We start from the raw sequence: 27,228 nt of genomic DNA, 5'->3' as shown, positions 1-27,228 counted from the left end.
TCACGCTTTCGTTCACAACACGGTCGCTAGCCCGTGTAGCGCACAATTGAAGTTAGTATTTTAAATAACGATCTATAAATCTCACCACTGGCGACAATTGCGTGGCAGCTAAGCTCAAATGCCCGCTTAATGGTGTTCGATGTTCGAAAGGAAAGTTTTTTGTTTTTTTTTCTGTGCAATAAAATGTAAGATTCGAACCCACAAGTCACGAGTAATCGTTGCTTAAATACGAATTCGATTTTCACTCTTGTATTGCTCACGGCTGTAGTACATGTACCACCACCTGCGCGAAACCTTTATTTCACCGTTGTTGCAAGTTTAAGGAAGAAAATAAGCACTCTAGGAAAGAAAAGAAGCTCAGATGCCACATGAAGCACTTATAATTACTTTGCAACAAAAGCAGGAAATTCTAAGACGACGAGAGCTTTGCGCACGAATAGGAAGGCTCAATATTAATGAGATAATAGATAGAGCGTGATGTTGTACTCTAGAGTTGTAAACTTGTACGGAACAAAGGCATGGTTATGGGGTTTAAGTTAAATGTACAGCATACGGTGAGTTCAGTACGCGGGGGAATTAGGTGCACGGAAACCGAGCACGAACTGAAAACGAGGACAAAAAGAGCTTGCTCTCTATGGTGGGGGGCTTCCGCGAAGCAGCCATGTGTGGCCTCCTACGTGCAGTCAGTCACAAAAGAAAGGAACGGTACACGTGCAACGGAGCTGACTCGCAGCTAAATCATTGCGACTAAATCCGATGTAAAGGTAAAATGATGCAGACCCAATGCGACATTTTTTCGGAATGTATGCGAGGCGAAGGCTTTGCGAAGCCTCGGTTGACTAAATGCTCTCGGTTTGCCCTTTTTTGTTCCTGCGTTTTTGGCGTAAAGGAAACCGGCGCGCGCATGCGCTCTCGCGCACCCGCGCTACGCAGTGTGACAAATCTTGTATTGTCCTGCATTTCTTCATTCCTTGATTTCTTTTAAACGTACCGCCCGCTTCTTGGCCAATCCCGTGTTAGGGGTATGTATTACAGTACGTAAATCATCATTATCATCATCAACAACAAAACGCGGCGATAACTTTTATAGAGGCATCTAAAATAAATAAATAAATAAATAAATAAATAAATGATGATGATGATAATAGAAGTCGATGTCGCTACTATATGGCATCAAACATCATACTCAGTACACATCAGTAAGGAAATGAGACAAAGTACAGCTTTTACACATTTGACTTTTATTTTTATCTTTTCTTTTACCTGGAAGGCGTAAATTTGAAGAAATAAATATAGACTGTCCAGATGGCTGCCCAAGATGTCGCTCATTTGTTGCTGGCACAGTGTATGTGCATGTCCACAGAGTTTCATACTAAAATTACTAGAGGGGCACCTGGCGCCCGTGTCTCCATGCACCGTCAGTACAACGCCGAGTTCAGCAGGTGGGCATGTCTTGTTTTGCATTCAACGGCAACGATTAGCCTCGTTTCACCTCCAAGCTGCACCATAGTACTGTTTTCACAACATTAGTAAAAGGTATAACTGGGGTAAACTGTAAATATAATCATCCTCGGTGAATTTTACTGCAAATATGTCCCATTCAAAAGCATCAAGGCTTTTTGTGCAATGGAAATCACGTGATTGAAAGACATAGTCGTGAACGTAATACAGTCAGCCGATCTAAAGAAACATTGTGATTTGGGGGAGTAGCACGCAACAGACTGTGGCTCAAGGAACAATAGAAGAGCCCACCGAATGTTATTTAAAAAAAGAACCTCACGAACTACCCACAACTGCCAGGCTGGTCGGGTGACTGCAGCGCCGAACTTTCTCTTTAACGATTTTAGGATGAAACTCAATAGGTAGACATTATTCCTGTTGCAAAAACACAGCTATTCGAAAGTAATGGAACCCAGCAGCTTTCAGAAGAGGGGGGCGATCGACCCAACCCAACCTTCGCGTTTCCGCGGATTGACGGACAGTCTGTTCGGGCGTTACAATGGCGGTAATGTCCCCGTTGATTCCCTGACGAAACAGTAACCACTGACGGTCGCAACTACCAAGCACTTCGGACAACACTTGCATGAGTAGCGATGCGCCAGGAATATATATATATATAGACAGTCGAGCAACCTTCCAGAGAAACTGATGCCAGAGAGCTGCTCCATTACCCTTTCAAGTTCCTTCGTGGAACCAATTTGTACACACAAGCAAACTTTCCCTTTCCGTCTTTCTTTCCGAAAGAGAGGCAACTCTTGCTGTGAACTCGGCCAGCTGACTGCCCTGCAAAAAAAAAGGAAGAAAATAATAAAGAAAAACACACAGAAGCTGTCGAAATCGCGGAAATGACCTACAAGTGCGTTCTTCGGCGGTCGCTTGCAACAAAATGGGTCTTCAGCACGACGCTCGTCGTGCCAGATGATGGCAGATGGCATGCATGTAGGGCTCCGAACGTGATAATTGAAGCTTGTGGGAGGACGGTGCATTCCTTCACTCGAAAAAAAAAAAGAAAGAAAACCACACAGTCTTGTTGAGTTGTGGTATCTTACTGCTAAAGTCCAGCTAGACCTGCCTCCAGCTTGGGCTCAGTTCTCCACAAAGTACTCCTCGAGCGTGCCGTTGTGGCAGAAAGACGTCGATTTGCATGAGCTCTTTTTTTTCTGGTATGCGCAGTCATATCCACTGCTACTGTCATACACTGAGCAGTCGCTGCTGGCCAGATCACCACTGTAGCGTCTTGTCCCGCACGTCTTGCCAAGAAAGACTGTTCGGGCTGTAGAACTGGGCGAACCACTTCCGGAATGCCATGATCGTTTTGTCTTCCTTAACCAACGCTGGGCTCTTCATGTATGACTTGTGGTTCCACACGAATATGTCCCTCTCAAACTGCAAATGAGAGAGAAGAAATAATCGTGTTACCACAGCCTGGTACGCAAACAGATAAGGAGAGCAAAAACAAACTAAAATATTCATTACTATACACAGAATATACAGGGTGCCCCAACTATCATGCACCAAGATATAAAAATATGCAAATGCCACGCAGCTGGACAGAGCCAGGATAATGTTGTTTGCCGTCGCTTGGAGATACTCAGATTATTCTTTGCATTCCGCCGAATTGCATACTTGGTCTTCATAAATGAATCAACTTCTCAAATATTATTGCGATAGCAATTATATGGACACTCCAGGAGCCTTTTTGTCGTCGCCGTCGCCGTGATGTTCCGTATAAAGTCTGAAGGCGATAACACCGTCGCCGCGCGTCGTATGCCGTGTGTGCGAGTGAAAGCACGCGAAGGAAGCCGACGATCGCGGCTCAGTCTAGCGCGCACGAAGGAAGAAAGCGGAGAGCAAACGCACCACATTCCATGGGGCGAAAGGCCGTGGGGGGATTGGAAGGAGGGAGGGAGGGGGGGTGGGCCTGGGTTGTGCTCCGGCAGCAACATGTAGGGAGGAAAGCGCGGAGGTAGCCGAGGGGGGGGGGGGGAGGGGTGGCTTCGACTCCGCCAACAAGTGCGTACTTTGCACGGCCACGCGGTCACGCGCGCCGTCTCTTGAAAGAGATTCACAGACGGCTCATACCTGTGTGCGCGCTGTGTTCTCGCCGCTTTTGCGTTGAAGCGATCGAACGCACGAAAGTAGCTTCGCTCGCTGCTGGTGTCGCGCTTGCTGACACCAGCGTTTTGACAGCGAGTGTCCGTGCTCGTCGAGTTCATGCGTTCATGTTTGCTTGTGCGCGCTGACACCATGCTTGTTAATCCAGCTAGTAAGCGATTGTTTCCGCGTTTATAAGTCAGATAAAATTAATATCCTTACTTCCTATAGCTGTCTATTAATTTGCTATTGCAATCGATGCTTCGCCTTCCGGGTGACACTGCGACTTTTTTTAACTAGATGAAAAGTGTGAATGAGAAAATTGTAGGGCAGCATGAAAAACTCCCGATACAGCTTTCTGTTGCTCAATACGTGCTAAATAAAAAAGTGTTTTTCTAGCGAGAAGGAAGATGGCGAATACGCGCAAAATTGCCGCGCGACTGGCCACTCAAGGCATTTTGCGTGTATTCGCGGGCTGCTTTGACGCTTATTCTTGTAGCACGTATTGAGCGACAGAAAGTCGTATCGGGAATTTTTCATGTTGCTCTACAATTTTCTCATTCACACTTTTCATGAAATATAATGTTTGAGAAGTTGAATAATTAATTAAGTCAAATTATGTAATTAGGCGGAATGCAAAAAAATAATCCGAGTATCTCTAAGCGACGGCAAACAACATTACCTTGGATCTGTCCAGGTACTTGGCATTTGCATATTTTTAAATCTTGGTGCATCATAGTTGGGACACTGTGTGTGCATCACTTGCAAAAGCCCCACTGAGCGATGTACTCCGTTGGCCGCGGATAAAAGTGTAGATTTCGGCCACAAAATTTCAAGGCCAGGTGCTCAGGTTGCGGGACGCTTGCTGATTGATCGCTGATTGAATGATGCTCGATGGAATGATTATTTTACTGGTCGTGCATCTCGTAAATGTTCAGTGCTGAAGTACCTAGGGTGCCTTTGATGGCTGCAGTAACAAGTAAGTCTAATGTAGTTAACTGTTTACATGCCCGTTAGATAATACGCATTCTAATAGTGTCCCCGTAATGCGTATCAGCACCTCAAAAATAAGAATAAAATATTTTAGATCAAGTTCACTGACGTGGCCACAAAATGCAGTGTATGTTTTGTGGGGATGCGCGACTTTCACGCGTCCCCTGATATGTTGCCTTCTCGCATAACTCCCGTGTCCTGTAATCCGGCTTCGCCGCGAGACTTTACTGCGGCGGTAGGTATACTTGCAGGGTAGTACGAGAAATGGCGCGATGGATGGATGGATGGATGGATGTTATGAGCGTCCCCTTTGGAACGGGGCGGTGGGTTGCGCCACCAAGCTCTTGCTATTATGCTGTCTGATGTCCTACCTAGGTAAAACAATAAAAAAGAAAAGAAAAACATGGTGAACTCCCACAACCAAATTTTCTGATCCCCTATTGCGAACTGTGCTTTTGTACGTCTCCGTTTTTTGCCGTTTCCCTACTTTTCTTCCACGAATACTCCAGTCGCCTCTTACTAATCCCTACTGTGGACATGTTTACTTTTCCACTGCTCTCGCTGAACCCAAGGGCTTCAAGGAGGCCAGTGGTGCCTAAATCGACCGCTGGGTAGACGCGAGTGTTGCTCTGCTAACGCCACCTAACGGCGGGGTTACTTAGGCGCAAAAAGGAGAAGGATCTTCCTCTTTGGCTCCGTCTCGGCAAGCGGCGCCGACGTTCCGCGCGTGCACCGATCCATGCTTCTGCGAGACCGTCTTGCGAGGCCTACCCCGGAATGGACGAACACGATCGTTCCAACGCGCCATCGCGCGTGACCGTACACGCGAACGACCAGGCGTTGGTGTCCAGCATGGGGCGAACATATTCGCTCGCTATCCGGTCGCGGTGAGTTGGACTTCGTCGATTTGTCCCACGCTCTTCGGCATGTTTTGTGGATAGCAACTCGGCTAGCAGGCATTAGTCTATGAAAGGGCAATAAGTGCCCGTGTGATTGTTTGCACTACTGTGTTGTTCCTTTGTCCCAAGAGCACGGGTGAGAACCCACACTTTCAACGGGGCACAGGCGTAAAAGTGACCTTTCTGAATCATTGTATCTAACCGCGTCGTGCTATGAAGATTTAGAGCGCGGCTTTTTGGTTTTTTGTGGCTACGTACAATGGCATCTTTGTGGTTTGATGTGCACTACAAGCTACTGCAATATCTAGCATTAACTTCTTTGTCATGCAATGCCCAAAATACTAATGGCACTCCGGGGAGTGCTCACTAGGGCTATGAATTGAAGTACCCAACACTTACGAAGAGGGCCATCGCCGGGTATGACACTTTAGAATGTGATTTTGACTAGGAGGTCAAAGAATAGTCCCGTCAATGGAAGAGCTCGGTTTTCAAATGGGATGAAGTGGCCGGAAAATACTACAACCAAGGAAATACTCCGTTTTTCTTCAATATTATTGGATTTGTGGACCGCGAAATTAAGCCGGGGTGGTAGATTATTTATGTATATTATTTATGTTTTGAGAGATCAGAGGAAGCTCATTCGAAGAAAAAATTGCAGCAAATAAATGAATGTATACACTACAACAAACATGCTGTGAACGCAGCCCTAGAAAGTGGTGTGATTTTATGCAGAAATAGCGCTACCACTTTTTTACCAACCACACTCATGCGGTGCTTAACCTCAACACTTGTCCGTGAATCTGTAGAGTAGGTTTAAAGGCTGCCGGTATGGAGCCGTCGACAAGATTCAGCGCAAGTCACTAAAAGAGCTGATACGCTTCGAGAGGAGGGCTTCCACGCATACTTTCTGGAGTGGGAAATCAACTAGGGTCTATGTATTGCTTCAAAAGGAAGAAAACTTGCCTAATCTTTATTGGCTGTGTTATGTATTTGTCTGCTGCCTTGTAATGGACCCGGGACATTCGTCAAGCTGCTATGACAGCTGTTTACCAAACAGTCTGTCTGCCGGTTGCAGGTTGCCGAAGACTTCTGTAAGAGAGTCACCCGTACCGATGCTTCAGCATGTCCAACATTGGATCGACCCGTGCTACCTCCTAAAGATGATCGTCTTGACCTTCCTTTCACGATGCCGGAATTGGAAGTTGCACTTGCTGCGTCGAGACGATCTTCTGCCCCTGGACCTGACGGTATTTCGTATACTGCTCTGTGCCACCTTGGGATGGAAGGTCGGAAAGTCCTGCTGTCATACTATAACGCCACGTGGTCATCCAGTACAGTCCCGAAGCAGTGGAAAACCAGCCGTTTGGTCGCCCTCCTAAAGCCAGGAAAATCGCCTTACGAAATGTCATCTTACCGGCCAGTAGCTTTAGCTAGCTGTGTCGGTAAGGTGATGGAACGGATGGTGCTCACTAGATTAGAATGGTTCATGGAAAAGAATGAGCTTTATCCTGGAATGATGACCGGATTTAGACGTGGCCGGTCTGCAATAGATGGGGTCATTGATCTCGTGTCCACGATCGAACACGAAAAGAAGCGACACCGCCTTGTAGGAGCAGTTTTCTTAGACATAAAAGGAGCTTATGACAATGTACTGCACGAAGCCATTCTTGATGCCCTCAGTAACTTAGGCATCGGCGGCCGTCTCTACATGTGGATTGATAATTACCTAAATGGTCGTACAGTCTTCATGTCCACGAATGATGGCGAAACGACAAGACACGCTGTGGTCCGTGGAGTGCCTCAAGGAGGAGTTCTCAGCCCGACTCTTTTCAATGTTGCCCTTATTGGCCTCGCGGAAATAATTCCTGATACAGTACACATCAGTACATACGCAGACGACATATGCATATGGGCATCCGCAGTCACGCGACCGCAAATTAGTGCCAGATTGCAGCGTGCTGTTTCTTTAACGTCTCAGTACCTGCAGTGCCAAGGACTGCAACTGGCCCCAGACAAGTGCGCTGCGATAGCGTTCACACGGAAGCTTATGTGTTGGTATCCAATTATGATCAATGGAAATGCCATCCCATATGTCACCCACCACAAGTACCTCGGCGTTGTCATTGACCGCGGTGTTTCATGGTCGAAACATGTGGCAATGTTAAAGAAAAAATTAGCTGGGCTTGCTCAAGTTTTTCGCTTTCCGGCCGGTATGAAGTGGGGTCCATCTGAGCGTTCGCTACTCCGGCTGTACCAGGCTCTCTACGTCGGATACATTAGGTATAGCCTGCCAGTTTTATCAGGTATGAGCCCGTCATGTTTACGCACGCTGGAAAGTGCCCAGGCACAGATACTGAAAACATGTCTCGGTGTTCCACGTTGCACCTCAACCCACGGAACAATTGAGGAGGCTCGCGTCACCCCTTTACCTGTCTATCTACGATGCGAACCTCTTCGAGTATTCCTGCGACTGCTTTGTCGTCATGGACGCCATCCCTTATCGACATTACCCGATATACGGCCGGACTCCACTTTTTCAAGAGCCGTTAAATGGCAAGAATCCGCCATACCAGCATACTTTGCCCCGGCTGACCTTCCACATATGCCCCCATGGGTAATGTCCAAAATACCGGTACGTCTATCTATTCCGAGAATTTCTGAAAAATCGCGAATACCTACCGTCGGCCTCAGACATTTAACACTTGAATATATATCGAAAGAATATGACTCCTCGGTGAGCGTGTATACAGACGGATCGGTATCGTCGTATGCGTCTGGTGCGGCTTTCGTCGTGCCTGCGCATCAAGTCATTCGACGGTTTCGTCTGCATAACAAGACGACTTCAACATCTACGGAACTAGTGGCAATCAGAGAGGCCGTTCAATATATTTCGCGACAGCCTCCTCAAATATGGACAGTCTTCAGCGATGCAAAATCGGCTCTTCAACTACTTAGAGTGGTGTTGAAAGAAAGCGCTTACAGAGTGTTGGCTCTTCAAACTGCCGAGCTCTACACTTTAGCGCAAGAAAACGGCCACCACATCACATTTCAGTGGATTCCCAGTCACTGTGGTATACAGGGCAACGAACTGGCCGACGCCGAAGCGAAGAAAGCACTCGAAGAACGAGAGTCACTGCTTTCAATTCCTTTTTCAAGAGCGGACGCCAACTGTCTCCTCTCCAGTGTCATCCGAAAATTGACAGCACAGCACTGGGACAATCCGGATAATCGCCACAGACGACTCCAGAGATTGGACCCTGCCATGAATTTTAGGCTACCACCGAAAATTCAACGAAGCTGTGCCAGTCTTCTGCACAGACTAAGGCTGGGGGTAGCGTTTACGCGCGGATACGTGCACCTCATGCGACGCACCGAGTCTCCACACTGTGAGGTGTGCAATGTGACTGAGACTATAGGTCATGTGCTTTGTGACTGCCATAAGTACGTGGAAGAGCGTGAAAGGTTGGACAACGACCTTACGCGTCTCGACAGCGCACCGTTGTCGGAGGACGTTATTTTAGGCCCTTGGCCAGATGCTCAATCGAGTTTCAAGGCCATTCAGGCATTACTGAACTTTTTAAAAACTACGGGCTTGGATTGCAGACTTTGAGCATGCCAAATTGCTTGCGATATGTTCTACATCTTCCTTCTATCGTCATCGTCACCCATCATGCACCTCTTCCCTCTTTCTTTCCCTCTTCCCCTTCCCCCAATGCCGAGTAGCTGGCTAGAGGAATATACCTCAGGCCGACCTCTCAGCATTTCGTATCATTAAACTTCTCTCTCTCTCTGTCTATTGTATTTGCAGGTAAATGAACTCAATTTATTTCAGTTGAAACTAATAAAACTACTGCTGGAAGCCCAATAGTGCAACTTTGTGATCGCATATTTTATCAAGTCAAGCCACGACGTAACAGGGGCATTGCATCTTATTTTGAACCAAATGGCGTTATTGTGGTCAATTTTTCTAGCACACGTATTTTTGAGCCAATTCATGGCTTACAGGTTTTGTTGACAGCTCATAGTTTAGCTACACAAAAATTAAAGGAATCAGCATAAAATAAGCTATTATAATATATAGAAGTAGCGGGCAAGGAAAAAACTACCTTACTATTCGCCAGAGTACCATGCGAACAATAAAAGCGTTTGACGCTGCACATTATTTCGTGTTTCTGGGCTCTGAGTAACACTAAACGCAAGTTTTTAAGGTCTTTTGATTTCACGCTTCACCGAATAGAGGGACGACACACAAAGTGTGTTCGTATTTGATTGTTTCACTCGCGTTCGGTCCAACCAACGTAAGCTAAAGGAGACAAATGTAATGTAGATACTGAATGTTGCGTCAGTACCCTAAACGAAGGGGGGGGGAAGGAGGCTGCGTTAAATGGAACTAAATCGTGTTCAGTATGAATAGCATACTAACGTGCGCACGCCATTTGTAATCATGATATAGATGTCGCACCGTGAAAGACTGTCGGGTACCCACGTACGAGGTCATTGAACGTAGAAATAGAAGTAACAATTTCTATTACTGGCACCTACAGTTGACAATAGCCGACTGCTTTGACACGTTTCGCGGAACTAGGAGCCTGGCGCAATGAGTTTGTCCTATCACAGAATGAATATAACTGAGGGTAGACCATCTTAAAACGAGAGTGCTGAGCGTGGATCACCTGCCAACTGAAAATTGGAGATGATAAGAAGCGAGGGGTAAGTGATGCATGCGGTATTTCTGGAATAGATGATGGGAAACACAAACATGGCATTATGTGTAAGCTTGAACAGCACGAAAATGCACGTGGCTTATGAAGACCGCGAATGGTGGCGCTCGAATTAACAGGCAGTCGAGTAGTTTCTGAGGAAGAAAGCCCGTCATACCAAGTCGCCCGGGTACTCACCATGCCCTTGGAGGCCCAAGTGATGATCCAGAGCACTATGCGTGGCATGCTGCGATCCGGGAAGTAACGATGCACGGCGCGCACGTGGAAGGGCTTCATGGGTGTCAATGAGAGCACGTAGCCGATGTTGCCAAAGGCGGTGCGCATTGTGGTCACCACGAGCGCTGGTCCGATCTGGGTGACGCAGAAGCGATACTCGTTGTATCGGGATAACCAGCGCAGCGGCGACGACGTGCGGCACACCACGTTGACTTGCGCCGTGTGGTCCCGAGGCTCCCAGTTGGTCTGCCAAAAGTGGCGCAACAGGCTACCGCGCATGGTTGTCTCGTCCTGCTCGTAGAAATTCTCGCCCGTGGCGAGAAAAGAAGGACCGTGCAGGAAGTCGAAATGTGCCACGTCGGCCGCGTTCTCGGCGAGCTCCTGGATGTGGCACGAGATGTGGTTTTCGGCGCGCCACCGCAGCGATCCGCTGCTGTCGATAGCGGCCACCTCGGGCACGTCACCGACGTGCCACGATGGTGGCTCCGACTCGGCGTGGTACCAGACGAAGAGCAGGCCCAAGACCTCCTCCGTAGTCCACTTCTTGATCTTGACAAACTCGGGCACTGGAAGCAGATAATGAGTGCCACAGTTATGGAACCCATAGGCTGTGGCTCGGCTCTGAGCGAAAAGGCACAACTCGCTTGCCTATTGGCCGCTCTGATTAGCTTAGGGAGATGAAGATGGAACAGACACAACGGAACGAAGACGTAAGCGCGAGCTCTAAATGTGCATTTGGTTCACTGCTTCAAGTAGGGAACAAGAGAAGCAACTTTTACTTTTTTACAACATGCGATGGTTACGTTGCTTCGACTTTGTGCACACCTTTCGAGGCGTAGGGTACGTGTGTGCAGGCTCCGGTATCCCCCTGAAATCTCCATCCGTGGAATGGACACTCGATGCAGTCTCCCACCACTCGCCCCATCACTCCAAGGTGAGCGCCAAGGTGCGGGCAATAGGCGTCCAGTACGTGTGCAACTCCATCATCAGTGCGGAATGCGACAAGATCTTCGCCTGTGCACGAATAAAAAATAGAAACAGGAGCGATTAGTAAGACAGCAAACCTGTAGACAGTTATAGTAATTTTCTAAATTTATTCTGTCGAAGTTTCCATGAGATACAATGATTAATCTGATAGAATAATCCAACTTCTGAAAAATCTCTACCGGCGAGAGTGCTAATTTTTCGGATCATTTCGTATGTTCAGCACGCTGAGATAACTTTCTCGAAAAGCATGGTATAAAGGTTATTTCACAGTTGCAGTGAGACCACGCTGATTTTGACGCTGCACCTTACATAGGAATTCTGAATATTTGAGCTCAACTTGCCCAAGTCTACAATATTCAAAGACCTTGTGATCATAGAAACAGTAATGCACAGTGACGTGGCAAAATATAACTAGTGCGGGAACCCACGTCCGCTGTTTTATTGTTGGAGGAGCGTGATAGACCTTTGGGCGCATCTCTGGTACGCGAAACATTTAGGACGCACCTGGGAGGACAGCGGACCTGTGGTGACACCGGCGTTGACACCGGGCCGGACAATTCGGTGCCGCACGAAAATGTTCCAGTGTGTCTAGGACTATATGTGGACTTGATTCCCTCTCTTATCTAACTCCGCTCTAGGTTTTCAGAGCCTGTGACATTAATTTTATTTTGCTACATTTTAGAACACCTTTCCTAATATTATTACTACCATGCCTGAAAATGAGTAGCCATCACCATTACAGGTGACTAAATAATTTGATCATAATTTCATTTAAATAAAAAAAAAGAACAGCCCAATCATACATAATTTACACGACAGAGAATAATGGCCTAGAGTGTGCGGAAAGCTTCCGGAAAATAAAAATTTTTCAGTGGCTACAAAGCAAAATCTTACGCTGCGAGTTCATAACAAGCCATACGTACAGTCGTGGTCAAAGTTCCCAGGCCGCAGCGACCGTGCGCGGAGCGGCCACGCTCCGCTATCGCGGCGCTGCCATCAACGGAGCTCGCTGACGCTCGCTGGTTGCGAGGATAAAAAAGAGCGAGAAGGAACGTCGCTCTCGCTTTATCGCTGTCGTACGCTGAGTGATCATAAAGTGGCGCGTCAGCTAGTGCGGCATTCAGCTGCGCTTTTACCTTTCGTGCTCCCGCCGCGCGAATGGGCTGCTGACAAGAAAGAGCTGCCGCCAAGGTAATGCCAAGGTAAATATTCCTGGTAGCGAAGCTTCCATAGAACCCATACGTTCAAAACATGGCGGTTCATCAGCGGTTCCTAGAGTCACTGGAAAAAATTTCAGAGTACCGCATTCGTTTTCCCCGCGCCGCCGGCGCGTTCATTGGCCCAACCGTGCCACGTGACCTCTAGGGCGCCATACACCTTCCAAGCGCCGGGCGCGCTTGGAAGGTGGAGCGCAGGTAGCACAGGTTCCCTACGTTTTTTTGTGTTCCGATTGTCGCGCTCGCATTTGGTTGCAAGGAAATCGTGCCTGGCTGCTGCGCCTTCGGATGCAGCAACCGAACTGAGTCTGGAAAGACTTTTTTTTCTAGATTCCGGCCGGGAAAAATGACTGAGAGCGTCGTTCTGCATGGTCATACAGAACCGGCCGGGAGAATTTCAAGCCTACAACAAACACCCGCGTGTGCGAGGTATAAGTATACCTTGCTTGTGCTTTTCGGCACTGTTTTAGAAGATACTTAAGCGAAGTGCACGCGGTGTTAGCGATGCTACGAAAATAGGAGTTCATTTGTAGGGATCGTTCGCGTATTGCATGCTTGACGCGGGTACACGTGTACGCGTTTGTTGCTCAACACACGCGGTTATTTTGTGCTCGTGGCACGCGAAGGCACACTTGTCGCGCGAGAATTCCACGTCCTCACGTGCACCAGGTACTCGCACGATTTCTCCGCGCGCTCTCGCCTCGAGTCACTCGACCCATATCGCACTTGTTTTTCGCAGATCGTGACGATCGCAGTCAATAAAAAACCTGGTCAATACGAGGCCCATGATACTTCCTTTTTTCCACTTATCCTTTGCTCATTTATACATATGCATTTCGAGCTTGAGACCAATGGCCAGGTGGTATTCGCAACACATGCTTCAAATTTTGAGCTTGTAAGCCGAGCACATGCAATAACTGAAGTCAGCATACATATTATGTTTTATGTTGAAATGCTACGGTACATACCCAAATACTGTTGTGCTTGATGCATAACAAGAAATACAAAACAACAGAACACCCAGTAGCTTTAGTTTCACTCTGTCACTATGCATGTTACATAAACCGCTCGGAAAGCACAAGAATTTTATACATCGCCTATGTAATTTAGAAAAAAGAAGTGCTGCGTCGCCAGCCGGCGTTCCTGCTTTATTTTTACACAGGCAGCATATCTTGGCAGTCTAAGAAAACAGTCATAAATAAGTTAAGAGTAGCCGCTCATGGACGCACTACACAGCCGCGTTCATAAATTGCAATGTAGCAAACTCTCGCGCATTATCAGTGTACAGAAGTACATATACGTTGCTGTAATAACGCAAATGGCTCATATTGGCCTTCCACAAGATTTAGTGCGCAAAATGGTAATCGAAGTTGGTTTTTACGCCTGCTGCGCACAGATCGTCTTACGATCACGGCCAAACACCGGTGCGCACACGGCAGTCGCAGTGTGTCGTGCGTATACGGCGGACGAAGTCGCCGGGCACAGTCGAGAACGCGCGGTATCCGATTACAAACTAAATAAATGTATCCGATTTAGCTTGTGAAATTATGCAATGAACGTACGTGCCGATGACACTGTCAGGTGTTAGTTTCGTCCTGCTTGGAAACATTCAATAGAAGCTGACCGCGGTCCACGATGTTCATGCCCAAAAGCACAAGCTTGCCTCATTCCGGCTCGAAGTGACGAAATGTTTCCTACGTAGCTCGCTCCGCGGAAGGGAAAAAAACGCGTGCATAAGCTCCCGATAGCAGCACTAAGCTGCTGCCCACAATCGTAGCACAGTTCCAGCAGTAAACACGATCGTAGTGCAAAACAACCGCCGGCTGCATTACTTCCCACAAAATAACGTTTTCTTTTCGTTCTTAGCAACCATTATCTCCGGGCACAAAGTATTTGTACTTCATTAAACACTCAACCCGATGTGTCACTGAATATCAAGCTCTTCCAACACGGCGGCCTCCACGCGACGCAGTCGGCTTGGAAGGTATATGGCGGTGGCCGCTCAGTGTTGCCAGTCAAATCCCGACCTTTGCGGTACTCTGAAATTTTTTCCAGTGACTCTAGCGGTTCCTAAAGCCCCTGAAACTTCGTAAAGTAGTGCCACTCTCCTCCTCCGCCTTCACTCCTCCTCGTTTCTCCTCTCTTTCGCGCTCCCTCCTCAACCGTGGCGCCACCTACATTGCTCGAGCGCAGCAGACGACCTTTCGCAGAGTGAATGCACGCATAGCAAGGCAGTGCTCTTTAGGCGTTCACGTTGGCTTTCCAGCTCCGCGTAAATTCGTGTACAGCATAGAATTTCTAGTCGGATGCTTATACAAATTCGGTAACGACAGCTTTTGTTTCATTTTTTGATTACCATTTCTTAAAAAAGTACCTGAAGGAGTGTTAACGCTGTGCGTTGACGACTGCGAATGTATCGCGTGCCCTACAATTAGGTACGCAACATTTGTCAAGGGCGTGTCGCAAGATCTTGTTGCGAATGGTTGTAAATAACACGTTTACCATCGAATGACAACCTCTTGGCTTCCAGCCCTCAGCCTAAAGCCCTCAGCCTAAAGAATCCGCGCCGCCCTTACCATGTGAATTCGCGGCGCGTATCAGCTATGACGTACAAAGGCTGACGGAGATCACTGCTCTGGAGGTTCGAAAGTGTATTACAAGCTGCAGTGCCGCCAACGTGCGTGCTTGCCAATCTAAGCGCGCGCAAAGCCTCAGAGGTGGGCGCTGGTGCTATTATGCTTCTCGTGTATCAACGCCGACAGAAATACCGCGGCCGATCATCGAGTCGGGACTGTGCGTACACAAGAAAATAAAATGAGTTTTTAGCATTCGTGCGCGAAGCGGGAGCGCGATAACAATGCTTGACTCAATCTCAAACAAGACCACTGTGGCCTTCAGTAATTTTTTTCAGGTTAATGACTTATCACGAATAACAGTTCATCGTGCGTTGGTTCGTCCGTTTACTAAGTGACGTACTTGTCGCGAACCGAGTTGCACTGAGGTGCATGCATTGAGGACGTTTGCACTCCCTTCGAAGTAACATTTGCGAGACATGACTTTATTAGTGAAGTCATGATCGCGCAAAGAATCCCCCCGCCATGACGCGGCCGAAATTGCGGCAAGTGAAATGCTTTATCCATAGGTTAAAATGATATGAAACGGCATTCGAGTTGCAAGTTAACAGTTTATTTTCACATAGATGCATGACAGATTTGCCTTTGCAGTCACAAGTGCGTGTGCACCATTTATTGTCTCATAGCGTAAATAAACGCACCAGCAAGAGTCCTACAGCAAGCGCGTCTCAATTAGGCATAGTGACTGTAGAAACTATAATAGTGGCATAGACGAGCAAGCGAACGACTATATGAGCGCGCGAACTAAACGAGCGAGCAAACGACTAAACGAGCGTGCGAACGAACGAGCAAACGACTAAGCACGAACGACGACTAAACCAGCCAGGCAACGGGCGGGCGACCGCACGTTTTCTTTGCGAGTGCTCCACCGCCGCATCTTAAGCTTCGCACACTTTAAAGCTCACGCGAATTAGCACATACGTCTCAATTACCGATGATGTGGTCGCTTGACGACGAACGCACCGCGTAACACGGTTTCGGGAGAGCACGCACGCTTTTCATCGGTGCCTCTGTATCGCAAATCCACCGGGCGACCGCCAACGAGGAACATGAACAAATGTGGCAAACAAAGCTAGCCTATCTAAAGAAGGCTAGTAATTAAGTAACCACAAAAGGCAGAGAGTTGCTCTCCTGAGGCGCTTTCATGATCGAGACTGAAATTTTATCAAAAGGACTGCGCTGAATCTTAAAAACTTCGTAATCACGTTATCGCACGCAACCTCGCGTGCCCGCGAACTCCAGCCGGTTGGCGTTCAAAACGATTAAGCGCACCAAATATGACTAACACGACCACGTAGTGCGCATATAAGCAAAGCAGACGTTGCGTAAAAATCATGTTAAAGCGTGCGTACAAATGACAACATACACAGTGAACTGTGCAATATCTACTACGTTATTGCCCGCAGCACAATACGCAAGCCTGGCACATACAATACTCTGAGAGAGCCACAACTTACATCACATAGTCGCGCGGAGGAAGTTGGTCGGAAGTTCTCCCTCCCGATTCGGTGAAGCCATGTCTTTCTTCTTAACCCGTTGCGCGTACCGGACGGCATCGCGAACATATTCTTGCCTTTGCTAAAACTATATTGGCATCCAAACGCGCAGCAAGTCTTGGTAACAGAAAATGACGTGAAGCGACGTCTCACTTGCCACAAAACATCCTTCAAGGTGTTCACAAGATCAAAACAACACAGAATAGGAACGGAAGGAATGCCGCCAACAAGCGCCGCTTCTCGAGCAAAGATGGCACTGAAGCGCGACTGTAAACAAACGAAGCCGGCCCAAGGGGCCACGTGATGCCATTAGGCCAATAGCGACGCGGCGTCGGCTTCGGCCAGAGCGCTGGAGGAGGAAGCGGCATTCTTCAAAGCGTGGCACTACTTTACGAAGTTTAAGGGGCTTTAGCGGTTCCTGGGGCTTAGCGCCATCTGTACGAGGAGGGAACACTTCAGGCAGAAGACAAAATAATGTGACGCCATATCCGTTAAAAACAGAAGTGACATCATTTGTTCTCGAAGGCCCCAAATTAGTTTTGGTGGCATGCCATTAGAGCTGTATATTCATATGCCCCGCCATTTGACTTGATGGGCGTTTCAAGCTTTCAGTGCGGAAAGTGATGTAGGAAAAGGCCAGCCGTACGCGTGTCGAAATCGCACACCCCTGCACAGAACATACTTTCTTTGGAGGCCGACGACAGCTTTATGTTAGAGTGCTGGTCGTATCGTAGGACGCCAAGCCCGTGCGCAGTCGCACGAAAACAACTAAAGTAAACAGTTATCTGGCAGTCGTAACTCACTACTTTTGATTGTGCACTTTAGGAAACGATGAAGGGACCCGCGTTACCAAATTCAGACAAACGTCGACGAGCAAAACAGGATAACGTGTGAGGGGACGCGTATTGTAACAGGTGAACTTTACGAGCGCGCCTTTCTGCACACTTCAAGACCTGCATTGCATTGCAAGTGATAGCGGCGTAAACGCCGCCACCTCTTACGATTGGCGCTGAAAAAAGGTATTTATGGAAAATAATAAAATAAAATAGAGTTGTCTTTTATTTTCTCGTCACGCATATATAAAATTGATTGGCTATATTATTTTCATTTAATGAATCTAGCTGTGTCTCGCTTTTTTCAGAATGTTTTTTTTTCTTTCTCAGTGTTTGTTCCCTCCAAACATAGTCGCGCTTTTATTTGTTCCGAACCGCTTTTCGCCCGGAGCTTCGCGACCTATTTTGAACGACCTTGGTGATGCCGCGATGCTCCGTAGCCTACTGTTTGGTACCGCGAAGCTTAGCCACACGACCGGGGTGTTCTGGCGAGGTAAAGTGTCGGGTTTAAAACGCGATATCAGTTGCAATGGGAACCAACCTCAGGGTTTCCCCAAACACAGACCAATGATTTTGAAGTCGATATCACTGCATGTTATGGAGTAGCTTTCCGATTGTTCGAGCTAAAGACATTTTATCCATAAAAGCCAAACCCAAGACGTGGGTTGGGCGGGGCGACGCAACTGGCGCGAAAAAAGCTTTAGAGCGCTCCGTCGGGAGCACGAAGATATCAAGAAAAACGCTCCTGGCGAAGCGCCACATCCCTAGGACCAAAGCAGCGCAACTCACAAGGAACAGTTGCGTCTTCTTTCACTGCTCAATGTGGTTCACGTTGTCGACTTGTTCTTACTAATTATTTGCTTACACGGCGATTTAGCGGGCTCCATAATAGAGTACAGTATAACGTCCTATCCTTTAGGCCTCTGACAGTAAAGAGGAATTGGCTGTAAGAGGATCCCAAGTTTGACTGCGAAACAAACTGCATTTCATTGTACGCTGTGCTTAATTGTACCTTTTCGTCGAAAAGAAACCGACAGTTGTTCCAATACAATTTTGTGGCTCTGCCTCACATAGGCACAAACTTTGTCAGAGTACAATAATTTCGAACTTCAGAGTATTTCAGGACGCGGAACACCTACTTGGCTGGCACAGAAAACCACACGATTGCTGTTACAGTTGCGAATTCAAATATCCCCAGTGACCGACAAAAATATATCACAGTGCTATCATAGCCTCGCGCTTGCACACTGAGCGTACTTTCTCCTCAGCCTTCTTTGTTCTTAACACTCTTTATCGCTCATCCAATCAAATAAGGTGTATGCGAACCTGACTGACTTCATTTTGTTACTGATGTATATTATACAACTAATTGAAGAGTATTCTTTTGGACACTGCGATCGTAGCTTAGTGTGACTTCACCTCAACGGCAAATAAATAGAAGTTCGCAGGGACTGGCACGTGACGATTTAAAACAAAATATCACCAACGATTACAATACTCTCTAATGTGAAATTTGAGCGCAGCTCTATACGTATTTTCATTTTGCTATATATGCATGAAGATATTGACTGGGGCGGTGAATCTGTCTCGTGCGGCATGTTGCAAAGGAAGCGAAGTCTCGCTTCCCTAATCTGGAGATCGCGAGAGGCAGCGCATTGGTGATGCGTGGGCGCGATTCACAGCAGCCGCCGCCGACAGACCTCCCAGACGACGCACGCTACTCTGGCGCAATCTCGTAGTTATCATTGCCGCATTACGCTTTTCTTTTCACGCTTTCGCCATACACTGTAAAATATTTTACACCCTTAAAAGCGAAAAAGGGTGTAAATGTGTCTATAACTCACACCCTGAGGGTGTCGGTTATACAAATTACACCATAAAGGTGTGAGTTGTAGACACATTTACACCCCTTTTCGCTTTTAAGGGTGTAAATTATTTTACAGTGTACCCTCCTCCTCTGCTTTCCGTCTCGCGTCTTTCATCCCCCACTTCGCTCCGCGTTCGCTCTTTCATCCTTCGCTGTGCTCGTTCACTCGGTTACGCCGACGCCGACGCTCGCTGCAGGAACGGGCGCCCAAGAGCTGCGATCTAAAAATTTGGTGAGGTACGTATAAGAAAGAGCTCCTGTAGGGGTGAAACGCCAGCTGTAAGTTCTAGCCACCTCGCCTTTACTGTTTGTACTCCGGGCGGCATGACCGCGCAGTTTCTCTTTCATAAACTAACCTGTCCATTTGCGAACCTTACGCATAAAGGCGATGAAGCAGATGGAACAGCGCGATCACATTTGAGCACGTCTGAGCCATGATGTGATGCGGGCAACAATGGTCTGTATCCCGCGTGTCTCAATGGATCCAACCGACGTCGGGCGCATTTCGCAGCTTCGCACAGAGCGCACTAAAATTAATGTGAGGTGACCGCAACAGTGTCATATAAGTCCAAATAACAACTTATCGTAAAGTTAATTCGTTGTGCGGTGTCCCAGTATAACATGCCGTGAAACTGAGAGGAAGTGCAGCCCCTGTGGACTGCACAATGAAACCTACCTGGAACCAAACAGCCAGCTGCAATGCCTGCCAAACATGTACTGGGTGTTCATTTTTCTCTTTGACGGAGGACCTTTTTCACGGCGTGCAGTGCGGCGGCGAGATGGAGAAGCAGGAAGGGAACGACGTTACAACAGATTTTCTTGGAAGGCTGACGTCACCGTGTTGCCTCCTAGACAGTTCTGTTGTTTCTTCAAGCTCCCCTTTCCGCAAAGCCACCGCTCTACTCAACTTCCTCTCTGATATGTGTACCTGTAATTTTCCGCAACGGGTATAATGATCACCCCTGCATGACTATCAAACATGTCGGGTAAATGGAATTGTTTCCGAGAACAGCGGGTATGATGTCAGCCGTCAACGCCCACCAGACGTAAGAACAATTCGACTAACAAATTATCAAGTACAAGCAGGCGGAAGCCCTCGAGCCGCTGCAAGCAGCCAGCGGGATGGCATGAGGTGGCAACGCTGCGAGATGACATCTGCGTAGTTGCCGGCACGCGTGCGCACGTGGCACGCAGCCTTCGTGGCGTTCTTCTTGCTCACGGGGAAGGAAGGGTTGCAGCTCGCACATAAGCCCATCGCGACACTGCTGGCCGGCTAGCGGCTGAGGGCTGGGGTATCACAGGAAAGTTGCTTACCGAAGACGTCGAGGCGTTTGACCTGTCCTACAGCCAGCTCGGTCGATTCCATCACTGGAATCCAGCCGTTAGGGAAGGGCGGGGGCGTCGGCCTCGGATAACGCCGTCTCCGAAGCCGCTCGTCAACTTCCTGCAAGAGATGACGAGGCGCGGTCACAAAGTGCCTGCCGCGAAGCATAGGAAGACGCGCACGCCGCGAAAACCTGACGCAAGCCCACAAGCGCGGCGTGGCATGAGACCTTGCCATCGTTGCTGCTCAAGTAAAGCGCCTATAGAGGGCATTGCAGCGCAAGTTTTCCGAAATGTGTGTTCCGGAGGAGGATAACATTTCGCTTTTATATCTCTGCCTCCCTATTATCCCTCTCTCTTGGAAGGGATGTTAACGAGTAGAAGTGAGAAAGTAATGGAAAAGGGGGGTGCGAGGATTGTACAAAGAAAGCTCTTATGACAATTCGTTTAGTGCACACGATCCGGCTTCTCCCTTTATGGGGAAATGAAGGAGGGGGCGTCACGGTGCAATAATCTGCCATGCTGGAAGTCGAGGGCATCGTCATAAATAGGGCGCACGAGAAATGATTCATTCTGCAGCTAGGTTCATACACAAAAATGAGCCCACCCAAGGATCATGCTGAGGTGCGTGTTTGCCCTAATTGCTTTGCAAGGACGATTGAGAACTATGCACGAGACTGCAGCTTCCAGAAGACGGGAAGCCTCGTGACACGAAGTCACCTTATAATTGCACTTCGTGCCGCGGTTGCTGTGAACGGAGGAATGTCACTGCGGTTCGACTGGTATACCGATTAGTACCGAGTGTCGGTAGTTAGCAAAGGGACGCACTAGATAACTGTCTTCGTGCGTCGTGGGAGAGAAGTGATTTTACCTCAAAAGTCTTGGTCATAACGTCGTTACTTACTACGGAATTTGGTGATTCACATTTTCTTATTATTCTTCTGTTACTAGTGAAGGGGATTAATGGCTATAACTATTGCCGAGATCCACGTAGCAGAAAATGAGAACAAGAAACGAAAATAAAGAAGGCTCGTAACGTTCGAAGAGGAAAGAAAGAAAATGAATTTAGTGCCTCTAGGGAAAAAAAGAAGTTTTTATCCGCGTTTTGGGCTTCCGTTTGTTGTCGTTTCTAATTACGGTCGTATAAGACGTCATTCAAAGATTTGAATGTTGTCGCTTGGTAAGTCACCGGACGTCTCAATGTACACGGAACATGTCGAACTTTTTCGGGTGTCACTTAGCTCAACAAGTTAGCGCTCACGAGATTGGAAGGCCGCCGAGCTGGAGTTAGCGTCGACAAGGCTTCGTATCTGCAGTTGCAGTTTCCCGGAACGTAGCTATAGGAGTACTGAACGCTAAGGTAAAACAGGTCATGACAAAGCGCAATTAAATCACGGACAGGAGATGCGCGTAATAAATATCCAAAGACCTCCAGAAGCTCCAGAAGTAACTGACGCCACCTTCAGCTCAAAGTACACCTATTAGTGGTGAGAAGTTGGAGTGGCGCCCTCTCGCGTGTGACGTTACGGCCAGGACGCCGCTCGCTTCGGCTCGCTCGTGTGCCGCGCGCGCTCGTTCCCTTTCGTGCATGCTTGGGGTAATTATTGGTGGCTTGAGCCGTACTTATTGAAGGATATGTCGGCTTCTTTCTGCTGCCATGCCTGAACCGCGGTTTCTTCTTCAAAACCGCGTGAGCTGATAAAATTTGCGGCTTGGATATCGCGAGCTATGTAGCGTTGAATGGGTCTAGTGGCCTTGCAATGCATATGCGCCTTGTCTGTCCAGAAATATTGCGTAAAAAGATTATCTGCGAATTCAACACGCGAAGTTGTGTATGATGCTCGGCTAAACACTTAACATTCCCTTAGTATTTAGCTATGAGCGACATTGCATTTTACATTGAAGAAACCCTTGGCATTTGGTGTCGACATTATAAATCCGTGTTAGAAGGACACTGCCCAGCGAAGCTTTCATCATGATTCTTATTACTCTGGTGAGTTGTTCTAGTCAAATATGGGCACTTTATTAATGAGTAAAAGGAAAAGTTAGGCGCATTTTGTATGAAAAAGTCTGCTGCTATACTTTCACCGTTCTCTGAAACAGGCACGCAGAAAACGCATTGCTCATGCGGTTAACACGACGGCGGGTCAGGTAAATGCTTCACGAATACCATATCAGCAATCACCTTAAAGAAAAGTTTCGTGATTAAGATCGAGAGCCAATCAAGTGGCGCTATGTATATCGCATTATAGTTAATCTGGTTAACCTCTCTGCCTTTCACCTCTTGTTTTCCTTCCTGTATCATAGTGGCCTTCATAGTGACCCTCAGTAGCCTTTATCGACAATATGGCATACCCCTCAAGCAACGGATGCAACCGACTGCCGTTATGGCAAGATACGCATTATTCGTGAAACCCTTCAGTTCACTACAACTTAGAATTGAAACCCTGATGCTGTTTTTACGGTGTCCATTACAATGCTTAAAGTATACACGGGGCACTACAGCGCACCACAGGCTGCCTTGAAAATTAAAATTCAAACACCTTCCAACTCACCATGTCTCGAAACTGCGTTGTTTAATTATACAAACTGAGAACTAGGCGCTTCGTCAGTACATCAGAGAGAACGTCGCATACCGGCCTCATAAGGTAGACACTACAAGCCTCACATGAATTCACTTGATTTTTGACCTCCACCGCGGAATAATGATATCTTAAATATGTCCCATACTACTAATAAGTGAGGCTACCGCTTATTTCTGGCTGCAGCCATGCAGTCCAACAGGCATATTTCACTCAAAAATTTGAGCCGAGCAGCCTGTGTCTGATCGCCAATCAGATTCGTCATGTCTGTTACTAAAGCAACAAGCACTAGTAAATTGCTCAAGTGAGTTGAACGTGTAGCATGAAAAAGGGAATAAATATTGGTACATCCCTTTCCGTATCCTGCAAACGGATGTAAGCCTCAATTAGCTTTACTTCTAATTACTGCCACTTAAGATTAACCGGTGAAGAACGGCCTAACTTTCAGAAGCAGTTAAATAAGTAAGTTGTGCTGGTAGAATCTAAACTGCAGTGTTGCTCTAGCAGTTAATAAAAGAACAACATCAACGTGGTAAGTCCTCGTGTTACTGTCGAGCGCTACTACGAAGAAATTCAAAAATGTGTTATTATACCACGAACTACTCGTAGTGAGCAAACATAATTTAGTGGGTTAAAATCAAGTAAATGTTGTAGAAGTCATATATCACCAGCGTTTCTGAGATGCTTGTTGCATCACGGTAGGTATGATATCGTAATTGGATTCTTATATGCTATGTTATTGCGTTTATGCTTTTATTATTCACGTGAGCTACCGCTTGCGTAGATCCGCGCATGAAAAACCCGCAGTGGGCTGGTCTGAGCTCCTTCAACTGGCACTGTAGCGTTACCTTTGAGAAATACAGGGTGTTCAAAATGAAGCTTTATGACCTTCTTAAAATTAGGCACTAGGAGGCACGGCAAGACCACCTGTGCAAATAATTTATGTGGCCAGGGGGACACAAAGTGAGATTATAATTATCGCTGTCAGCAGCTCATTTAACTGAAATTGAATAATTACCTTTTTTGTTGACTGCAGTAAGTGGGTATGTTTGTATTGAGAAATTAGAGGCAGTCGTGTTTCTACACAGTATCAGTTGGAAGAATTATTGTAACGTGTCTGTGCTCCGAGATATCCGACTTCAAATTTTAATTGTTCGCATGATTACACATGCAAGAGAGGATCGGCGCAAAGCTCCTCCCTGATGTGAAGCCCTGTTGCGTGCGGTGTTTAGCTCGGCATTGGCGAAGCTGATAACTGTCCCCCTTCCCCTCTCGGCTGGCGAAATAAAAACATCGAAGACCTCGCAACCGATGTCATAACACGCGACCGCACGGCCTATAACGATGGCGGCGGCTACCATGCCGAGATAATGCGCGAGCGGAGAAGCCGGAGGGCAGTGCGCGTGCGTAATGGTGACTAGACGAGCGGGCAGGGTCCTTGCCTGGGATACGCAAATAAAGTGGCTGCTGATTCGAAGTATTGGAAGTTTTATTGAAGTCAAGAACAACAACTGCACGGAACACCGCTCTGTCATATCTTCATTTCGCCCGTCATATCACAGGCACCACTGTCAGCCATACCGATGCTGCAAGCAAATGTATTCGTAAAAGACACTCCAAGCCACAGTCGGCAGAGAACAGTTGTCTCAATTTGGGAAAGCCCAGATGGAATGCGTAGAGTCAAAGGGATGGGTCCAGGCGGTGCAGTCGAGTATGCCGGAAATCTGGCGTGTTCCACATGGATCGTGTGGCATCACGCGCGAGTATGCGAAGCTTTGTTGCTACATCGGTTCTTGATAGCGGGATGGGTTCCTTTCGAGCATTTTCGTGAGCCCTCCTGACAGCTTCGTCGGTATGTTCGTTGCCCATGATGCCGCAGTGGCCTGGGAGCCACTGAAAAGTGATGTAATGTTCTTTTTTTCTGCTACTTGGTGACATAGCTGCCTTATTTCCAGCACAAGTTGGTCTTGTGGTCCACGACGTAGACCGAATAGCAGTCAATGCTGGGCTGCCTTCGAATCAGTAAATATGCTCCATCTTCGTGGTATATATTCATGAACCATGTGAAGTGCGCTGCGAAGTGCAGCAAGCTCCGCAGCAGTCGACGTTGTCCGGTGGGAAGACTGCATGGTCACGGCTTTTTCGGGAAGATCACAGCTCCTGTAGATCCGTCAAGAGTTGTCGAGCCATCGGTGTAAATGTGAAGTTGGTCCTTGTATGTCTCGTGCAACATAAATAGAGATAGCTGCTTGAAAGCTGGCGACGAGAGTCCTGCTTTCGTTCGAATCACTGGTACTGAGAGTCGAACTTGTGGGCGAGCCAAATACCAAGGAGGTGATAGAAGCTTCTCGGCAGGTGTATAACTCGAGGGAGGCAGTCACGGTACGCCGATATCTCCTGGCAAAAGGAGGCACGGGGCGGGTCTTTCGGCAGTGTGGCAATGTGGTGGGAAGAGGCTAGGGCGATGTGCCGATGTGTGCTCTGAGCACTTCCAATGTAATATGAGTTGTGACTGCGTAATTTTGAGCTATCGCAGTTGTTTCTGATGTCAATGTGCAGCGCGGCAATCCAAGACAAACCCTGAGTGCCTGAGCCTAGGCACTCTTGACTATGCAGGTGCTTCCGCAGGTTTTACTCAGTACAGGTAAGCTGTACCTCAGATACCCGAGAAACAGCGCCCTGCTGAGTTGACATATCGCGTGTACTGACGTACCCCACGTTTTCCCTCCAAGAAATTTGAAAACGTGGGAAGTCGCTATCAGACATTTTTTTCAGGTGGGCCACTTGGGGACTCCAGCTGAGGTCTCGATCATTGAACACCCATAAGAATCTGTGCGTTCTGGTGTAACGGATGTTTTGCCCATTGATAGATATGACGTAGGACATCATTAGCTTCCGAGTAAACGTGACCAGCACGCACTTCTAAGGTGAAATCTGGAGGCCTTGTGCGCTAAGATACCCCGATATTGAAGTCGCGGCTTGACCCGCCGTGATTGCTCAGTGGCTATGGTGTTAGGCTGCTGAGCACGAGGTCGTGGGACGGAAACCCGGCCACGGCGGCCGCATTTCGATGGGGGCGAAATGCGAAAACACCCGTGTACTTAGATTTAGCTGCACGTTAAAGAATCCCAGGTGGCCGAAATTTCCGGAGTCCCACTATGGTGTGCCTCATGATCAGAAAGCTGTTTTGGCACGTAAAACCCCATATTTAATTTTTGTTGAATTCGCGGCTTTTTGAAGCCTCGCGCGCACCTGAGGACATGTTACACCTGACGTCCACCCGCGCATGTCATCAGCGTACATTGATATTTGGAAAGCACCTGGTATGTATTCCACGATACCGACAAGAACAAGGTTGAATAGTGTGGAGTTCAAGACGCCACCTTGGGGAACACCGCGGTGTATATAGTCTGCAGAAGTCGGACCGTCATCGATCTGCACAAAAAAGTGCCTCATCTGTAAGTAGCTAAGGGTCCACCGGTACATTCGGCTACCAAGGCCAACCGATTCAAGAGCATCAAGTATGGCGTCATGAGCTACATTGTCATAAGTTTCTTTTACGTCCAGAAACATAGCAACAGATAACCGTTTACATCTCTTTTGATGTTGAACGTAAGTGACCAGATTGATGACATTATCAATAGAGCAGCGGAGACATCGAAAACCGGCCATAGCGTTTGGATACACTTTGTAACGTTCCAGGTACCACTCCAACCTGGCAGGGATCATGCGTTCCATCACTTTCCCTACGCAACTAGCCAGCGCGATTGGGCGGTATGACATGAGCTCCAGTGGTGACTTGCAAGGTTTGAGCAGTGGCACCAAACGGCTTGTCTTCCATTCTTGAGAAACGTTTCTGTCCCGCCG

At 47.7% G+C, this 27,228-nt stretch overlaps 1 protein-coding gene across 1 annotated transcript; it reads right to left on the bottom strand.

Moving 5' to 3' along the window:
- Positions 1-1,218: 1,218 nt before the first annotated feature.
- Positions 1,219-21,668, bottom strand: LOC129381034 (cholesterol 7-desaturase nvd-like). Its single transcript, XM_055063487.1, has 5 exons — positions 21,651-21,668; positions 20,771-20,900; positions 11,249-11,437; positions 10,385-10,989; positions 1,219-2,886 (listed from the first exon to the last, which is right to left on the bottom strand). Exons 1-5 carry the CDS (start codon positions 21,666-21,668, stop codon positions 2,722-2,724), a joined length of 1,107 nt encoding a protein of 368 aa, XP_054919462.1. The 3' UTR covers positions 1,219-2,721.
- Between the last annotated feature and the right edge of the window lie 5,560 nt (positions 21,669-27,228).

This window comes from Dermacentor andersoni, chromosome 1 (assembly GCF_023375885.2).
Source record: "Dermacentor andersoni chromosome 1, qqDerAnde1_hic_scaffold, whole genome shotgun sequence".
NCBI classification, from domain to species: Eukaryota; Metazoa; Arthropoda; class Arachnida; order Ixodida; family Ixodidae; genus Dermacentor; species Dermacentor andersoni.
This window is presented reverse-complemented; position numbering and strand designations above follow the sequence as displayed.

Coding starts and splice junctions, on each gene's coding strand:
- LOC129381034 (XM_055063487.1), bottom strand. Junction 10,990..11,248: donor CGTACCCTACGCCTCGAAAG/GTGTGCACAAAG, acceptor ATCTGCTTCCAG/TGCCCGAGTTTGTCAAGATC. Junction 2,887..10,384: donor CTTGGGCCTCCAAGGGCATG/GTGAGTACCCGG, acceptor TCTCATTTGCAG/TTTGAGAGGGACATATTCGT.